A 7,994-nucleotide genomic window follows, 5' to 3' on the forward strand; every position below is an offset into this window, starting at 1 on the left:
CCCTAATGCTAGCTAGCCATTTCTGATGTGGCATTATAAAAATTACTCGAATTAAACTGTATTCTCTCTATTTTTTAATCTGAGGATTTCTCAGTGCATCTCAAGGTAACGAGAATTATATGTCATAGTTTTGATGGAGTTTTGGGCAAGGTTTAATGATAAATTCGGTTAATGATGTTAATTGGGCAGAGAGATGTCTGAGCCTCGCTCCTCATGGATCTCTGGAAATTGGCACCAACTGTAAATGGGAGGAGAAATAAAGTCATAAAGCCTCAAATCAGGGCCCCAGACACTGTCCTTGCCTCTAGTCCCATATCCATCCCTTGGGTGGAAGACTTCAACAAACAAGGCAGGGATGAAAAGGCATTGAGTGAGGGCTCAACTTAGGTCTTAAGGGTGGACTTTACCTTCAGGGGAGATTTAGGAATATTAGATATAAATGACGACAAGATGTTTGTGTAGAACAAGCATCTTGTAATATTTTTAAAGGGTGGACATTGAAATCTCAAATGTACCATAGAGCAGATAAGAGGGAATATTTACAGAGTAACCAAGTGGCAAATTTTTACTAGTGAATAATGAACTTTGCTGATATCAGGTTATGTGGTTGGGTCTCAATCCCGATAAAGGAGTTTGCTGGGGTGTGTTAATGATGTGGACATGGCTCTTTCCAAAGTGATCATTCTGGAAAGAGATTTCCACACCTTAAAGCCAGTATAAAGGGTAGAAGTTGCATGGGCAGCCTCATTTGCTCCAGCAGCTTCTGCCTTTCAGGCAAAATGAAAATCCTTGTGAGTATCTGTTTACGTTTCTTTATACCCTTATGGTGGCTGCTTGCAGAGAATGCTCATATCTAATATGCCTTGGCTTTCAGGGGTCTCAGACAAACACTGCATGCTTCTAAACTTCTGTGATTGAATTCATGCTGTCTTTGGCAGGAATAATGTTGAATATTAATTTGTCCATATTTATTTGTCCATTGTCTGTTTCTTGAGATGTTTACTAAAAAATTACAAAGAAAAAAATTGGAAATATCTAGGGAACTTTAATTTGTAATATTTTGGTAATAATTCCTTATTATGAACTTTGGAGGGAATGTAGGCATTTTAGGACAACTGTATTTACTATCTAAAGGAGAAGTAGTGGGCTTCGCTGGTGGCGCAGTGGTTGAGAGTCCGCCTGCCGATGCAGGGGACACGGGTTCGTGCCCCGGTCGGGGAAGATCCCACATGCTGCGGAGCGGCTGGGCCCGTGAGCCATGGCCGCTGAGCCTGCGCGTCCGGAGCCTGTGCTCCGCAACGGGAGAGGCCACAACAGTGAGAGGCCCGCGTAACACACACACACACACACACACCAAAAAAAAAAAAAAAGGAGAAGTGGTGATTTTAAAATAATAATATCCATAATAATAATAATAATGGCAGCCGTCATTTCCCAAGTGTGTACTAGGCCCTATGCTAAACATTTGCATGAATCATTTCATCCATTCACTTAAGCAATTCTATGAGCTGTGTAGTATTGCCCCATTCTATAGGTGAGGAGACTGAGGCACAGAGGAATGTGATTTCCCCAGGCCAGTAAATGTGGGATTTAGTCTTGAAATTTCCCCTTCTTAGGCTCCACTTACCAAGCAATCATGGCAAAGTAATCCTGCCATGACCACTGCAGCTGATCCCAGCCCTGATCCCATTCTCCCATAGCTCCACATTGCGGTACTCCATGGATGGTTAGTTGACTATGTTCTGATCCAGAATGGAACTCCTTCCCCCAGTCTCTATCCCTTATTCTCATTGAGCTATTGAAGGAGAAAGCAAAATAATACCTCCCCGTAAGGTGTTAAAGACTGTCAGCTTAAAGAGTCGCCTCTCCCAAAGTATCTTGATTTTTTTAGAGGATACCTAACCCTAAAACACAAACCTGGAACAGTGGTATATTAATCATGGTGTTGGGTGAGGGGTTACTTGGGGGCAGGGGACACTTCCTGAGCTCTCGCTAATCATACCACTAAGGTGGCTAGCCCTTCACCCACCTATTCAGACCTCTGTATTAGATCCATTAAACAGAATACATAGGAGTGTCAGAGGTTGTCCAGGAGTCCAGGTTGTCCCTATGCAAGTAGGCAGGTTGGACAGCTGCATATAGGTCCATGTTAGACATTCTACCCACAGTCACCAGCAGAAAAATGTTATTGGTGAGATGCAAAAGGAAGGAGGAGAATCCCACTGACAGGTCCTAAAAATATCTGCCTTCTCCTTCATCAGCAATTTCGATGACCGTGCAGTACACTGTGATGTTCAGAAGAGAGAACACAAAACTGGGATCAGCATGTTGGATGAGTCTCTCATATAACTGCAACAAAATGTCAGCAGTGCCTCCATGTCAGTCTCACGGTCTGCTGGCCTAACACTTGTCTGATGGTATCACTAAGGAGAATGTGGAGGTTTTCCTTGATGTCAGCCTCAAAAGTTAATCATGCTTCCAGGCATCGGATTTTCATAGTTTGCCTTTAGGAATCGATTGTATCTCTATCACCCATGAATCCACTTAAATCTGTCTTACTCTCTCAATCTCAAGGAACTAAGTAATTTTTTTAACCAAAGAAACAAAACTTGACTCCTGTATACTAAAGCCAGTGTGAATACCACTAGGGTCCTCCCCTTAGTAAAATGAGTCCTTCCTCACTGCTTACCTTCCCCAAGTTTTTTTTTTTTTTCTGGCATAAGAACTATGATTTCTAGAAGGTTGTGTTGTTAGGAAGGGTTGGGAATTTGGTAACAAAGGTAGAACCTGTGTCTGAAAAATAGCATGAACCCAACAAATGCCTGTCAAATGAATGAATGTGTGTTTCACATTTTGGAAGTGGACTGTTGACCATCCATGACCTCCCACCGGTGTCTTAAGCATATGTTTTCTGTGATATTTGTGCTTGTCTTGTCCAATGTCACCTCATGTTCCCACCCTAAGTGACAGCCCTATTGTGAATAGATGTGAATGGTCGGTTTTTCAGGTGCTATTTCTGGTGGCACTGGCCATCTTTGGGACACAATCTCATGGATATGAGGTGAGTTGGTTCACTATAGACTTTATGTCTTAGAGGTATTGGGAGAGGAAAAAGAAGATATGAGATAATGTGAAGGACAGTAGAGAGTCCACATGTCCTATGTGGGATGAAATTCCAGAAATAACCAGTAACAGAAACAATAAGGTTCATTATTTCTTTCCAATCACAATACCTTAAAAAACATACCCCATTGCTTTAAAATGTGGTTAATTTCATTTCTCATGTAATGCCATTGCTTTGCCCATATATAATGCAGTGAACTATGAGGAAGACCTTTGCATTCTAATTTTAGCATGGGCTTTTGGTCTGGGATGCCAGTGGAGATGTTTCAAGGTTCAATCTCTTGTTTGAAGCAATAGGTGGCTTTACTTTGCAGGGAGGGTTGCCTTTCCAATGCACATAGTTTATGAAAAAACCATTATGTCTTTTGTCAATCTAGGTTTATAACATCATCAGCCCAACTGACAATGATGGCCCTATTCAGGAGACAATGACAATTGACAATGAAAAAAATACCGCCGTGATTAACATCCATGCAGGATCATGCTCCTCTACCACGATTTTTGACTATAAACATGTAAGCAGCAATATTTTATATTCTTCAAGAATGCACTTCTAAAGGGTGGAGAGGCAGCCATTTGTTGTGCATTTGAATTCCAGGATCTATCCTTGCAATTCTTTCACAATATCCTTCCTTCTGCTTTTCCCCTTAAATAATCAAGCAATTGATTAAAAACCAATCAAACAAAACCATTTCTAATTAAAAAATGTGATGAGACAGGAAGCATACAAATTCGCTTGACCTTTTCAGGTGGAAAGGACAATCATATTGGCTAACTACAGGCTCAGAAAGTGCCTGGAACAGTGACTAAAACCCAAGGCCAGGCCTGGCACACAGGCTCTCAAAAATATTCGTCAAATGACTGAATGAATGAAGTAGGGCTTCTAATACAAAAAATTATACAGACAAAGAACAATAATGCAGCAAACAGTCACAAAGTAGCAGAAGTCCAGAACAACTCTACACAGTTGACTATGTATATGCAGTAAATCATACTGCTTCTGGAAGAATGAAAATATCTAAACTAAAAACATTAAACTGTTTCCAAGTTTCAGTTCCTGGTATTAACAATAAATCTCAGGAAACTTATTCTGTCCTTGATTCATTTATTCATTTGTTTGTTTTCCATTTGTTCCACCTGGGTGATGAGCCCGCTTTCACCTATGGAGAGAGCTATGCACTGTGGATATAAGTAGTCTGGAGTCCGTTGCACTGGACATTCGAATGTGACTTTCTTCTCCTTTTCTTATAGAAACCTCCTCACTCCCTCTGTCCCACTGGTAGTGGGAGTTCCACGACACATTTGAAAGCATAGAGTCTTTGAAAGATATGCTTTACAAGGAAGTTGTGCTGAAATTCTTTTTAAGCAGATGTCAGGGAAATCACAAAAGTATCTTTAAAAAAAATAACGTGAGGATAGGTGAGAATTTGGTTAAAACCTCTTCCACTATCATCAGGTTCAGCCTCAGTCAATTTTTGGATTTTAAGGACTGGAAATTTGTGAGAACTGAAAAATAGGAACTAGAAAGATTTATAATATTTGCACTCTTATAGGCTGTATAATTATTTGGAACTATGTACAGAAAATTCCACTCTGTATGAAGATTCCAGAAGGTTCCTTTTGGCTCCAAGGACCTCACCCTCCATTGTTCTTCCAATCCCAACTTCCTCCAACCCATCCTAATCCAGTCTTAGGTGGAGAAAAGATAGAAGATGGTAGAGGAGGGGAGGGGAGAATCAGTGAAAATGTATGTGTGGTGGGTGTGCAGGGTGTGGGTATGTTGAGGAGAGCTTCTAAAGCATCACTGTCCAGTAGAACTTTCTGCAATGGTAGAAATGCTCTATATCTGCATTTTCCAATAGGGAAGCTACTAGCCACTTGCGGCTACTCAGCACTTGAAATGTGTGATGGAGGAAATACATTTTAAATTTTATTTAATTTGAATTTAAATTTATATAGCCACATGTGGCTGGTAGCTAACATATTGGAAAGCACAGTTCTAAAGAATACCGTATTTACTCCAAATTGAGGAAAAGGCAGAACAAAATCAATAGAAAGAGACAGAGAGCGGCTTCTTCTCAAGCTTTCAAACCCCAAACTGTAGACCCAAAACATGAAAAGTGGGGCACACATCGTGGGTTTACACAAATTCAGAGATAGAAATGACAAGTGAAAAAGTAAAACGACTATGTAAAAGAAGTCGAATGGATAGAACTGACTGCAGCTTGAAAATATCCCTACGCATGCTCAAGGCTTTCTGCAAGGCCCATCCTCACCAAGCTCAGAACCCAGGGAACTGGGAGGGGCAGTAACTGTGCTCTTGCCGCTTCAGGGCTACATCGCCTCCAGGGTGCTCTCCCGAAGAGCCTGCTACATCTTGAAGATGAACCATAAGGCCATCCCTGCTCTGGACCAACTCCAACGGTACATCTTTGAGGGGCAGGTAAGTCTGGGGTAACCCTAAGTACTCCCTGTTCTTGAGCCAGGGAATACTGGTGCCCATAGAGAAATGAAGAGGGTAAGGGGAGAAGATCATAATATCATACCTTATTGTGGCTATGGTACCCTCCACTTTAAAGCATCTTCACATTTATTGATTTTAGAGCAGGAATAAATCTCTTAGCTTGAGCTCCACCCTACAGCCCCCAATACAAAAACTTACAATAAATTCCAGTGTCTTTGTAGAAAGGACTAAACATTCTCTTCTCAGAGCAAGGCTTTAAGAAATAGTGATGGGCAGAAAAAATGAGTGATGATATCCAATGACACAATGGTGCAAAGAAATACAGCATAGTGAGAATAAACAAACACTGTGTGAGGCTAGGAATCTGAGATTTATTTCTCCTTTTGTGTCTTTTCATCGGGCACAGGATTCACCCTCTCTGGGTTTCATTGTCACCAGCTGCAAAATAACATTGGTAATAATGAGGTTTCTCTACAGACCAAGTGGTCAAAAAGAGATGATATCTTGAGATTCCTGACCACCTCCTGTAATAATTCAAAAGAGAAAAAGTCACAATTTAGAATAAGTTACACCGGATTATGTCAATTTATTTCATCCTATTCCACTCCTACTGATCTAGGCTTTGAACAACATGTTCTCCGACAAATACATCTGGGTCAAGTATAACCCACTGCAGTCTCTGATCACAGATGTGGATTGGTTCCTGTTTGGATCACCCATCAGGCAGCTCTGCGAACATATCCCCTTGTACAAAGGGGAAGTGGCTGAAAAGACACGTGAGTACCAATAAATCATTCCTTCACCAGATATTTTCTGACAGCTCCAATATGTCAGCCACTCTTCCAGGTGCTGTGTGAAATACAAATAAACATGAAACATGACTCAGTTTGGTTTACTTTGGGAATTAAATATCTACCATGTGTGGAAATAGTGCTAAATGTTAGGGAGAGACAGAAATGAAACAACTCTGCCTCCAAGGAACACATAGTCTGATGGAGAAGTTAGTGACTTAAGACAGAAGACGGAATAAAAAAGATTCATGAGGACAAATGAAAAGCTATTGGAGTCTCTAAAGTATGGCATGGTAACTCTAGTTAATAATATGATATTGCATACTTGAAAGTTGCTGAGAGTAAATATTAAGCATTCTTACCACACACACACACACACACACACACACACACACACACACACAAGTTACATATGTTAACTACACAAGGTAATGGATGTGCTATCTTGAGCTTTTACAATGTATATGTATATCAAATTATCATGTTGTACACGTTACATATATACAGATATACTTGTCAATTATTTCTCAAAAAAGTTTAAAAATAGTCTCAGGATCTAAGATAAAATTGGTCCAAGAAAGAGCAGGCAAAGTGGACTGACAGGGAATAAAAACTGATTCATGCAGGTAACATATGTCACTGCAGTCATTACTGGTATTTTTACACAAAATTGCTGAGTATGGCAGAGTGACAGAGTGAAAGAAAAGCTGGATCACAGATGACAAAGGTAACAAGAGAAATTCCCCAGAGTAGTGGAAGGTAAAGAAGAAAAGAAGTAGCATTTATTACCTATCTATTGCCCAGAAAAAATTAAGATATTTTTACTTTTCATAAGGTCATTAGTACTTATAAGTAAAGGCATGCAGGCATGCCATTAATGCAGAATGTCACAGCATTAATCGAGTTGAGCCAGAGAGCACTTCTGGGAATTGTCAGTATATTTAAGCTAATATATTATTATTCTTTGCAATACAAGTATAGCTAAAATCTTGGGGAACATGAAATTACATGTACACCCCCTAGTCAAGACATTTACAAAAGGGCATTGGTTTGCTGAATAGTAATTTCTTAATTCTCTTTCTTTAAAATTTTCTCCCCTTTTCAGATGATACTTGTGCTGAAGGCTGTGCAAAGGCTGGGCTCCTGGGCATCTGGGGAATTTCCATCTGTGCAGACCTTCACATTTAAGGCATCAGCCCACTGGTTTCATCTTTTCAGAGAAATACACGTTTCCACTCAACGGCCAAATTAAATTCTTTGTCAACGTCCCAACAAATTTTGAGATTCAGTAGTAAACATAAGTACGATATTTATAGATATCTGGGTGTTTTCTTTTCTTGTAAGCAGCAAAGGGAAGCCAAACAATGTTTATGTCAATATATAGAAGGAAAGAAATTGCCAGGATTTCAAGGAAAGTGCATAGCGTGAAAATTCCCAGGTAATATATGTGAGTCACATACAGTCTGGTCAGCTATGTACAAGTCTTCAGTTTTGCATTTGACACTTAGACCAGCTGCCCATCTGTCCAGCCAACACACTGGGCAGCCTAGGTAGAGCAGGGGCTCAGGTGGCATTGACCTTCACCTAGTGAAGGAGATGGATTATTTATACCCTTA

The 7,994-nt window shown here is 40.3% G+C and overlaps 1 protein-coding gene across 2 annotated transcripts; it reads left to right on the forward strand.

Moving 5' to 3' along the window:
• Window positions 1-779: 779 nt before the first annotated feature.
• On the forward strand, window positions 780-7,617 carry GKN2 (gastrokine 2). 2 transcript variants are annotated; one of them, XM_004277019.2, is made up of 6 exons: window positions 780-791; window positions 3,008-3,061; window positions 3,501-3,638; window positions 5,456-5,566; window positions 6,207-6,363; window positions 7,484-7,617. In XM_004277019.2, the coding sequence occupies exons 1-6, from the start codon at window positions 780-782 to the stop codon at window positions 7,564-7,566; spliced, it is 555 nt and encodes a 184-aa protein (XP_004277067.1). In that variant the 3' UTR covers window positions 7,567-7,617. The 2 variants fall into 2 exon arrangements, with proteins under 2 accessions (XP_004277067.1, XP_033256302.2); XM_033400411.2 differs by lacking the exon at window positions 780-791 and having other exon boundaries at window positions 2,790-3,061.
• Window positions 7,618-7,994: the final 377 nt, after the last annotated feature.

Source organism: Orcinus orca, chromosome 13, assembly GCF_937001465.1.
Source record: "Orcinus orca chromosome 13, mOrcOrc1.1, whole genome shotgun sequence".
Lineage (NCBI taxonomy): Eukaryota > Metazoa > Chordata > Mammalia > Artiodactyla > Delphinidae > Orcinus > Orcinus orca.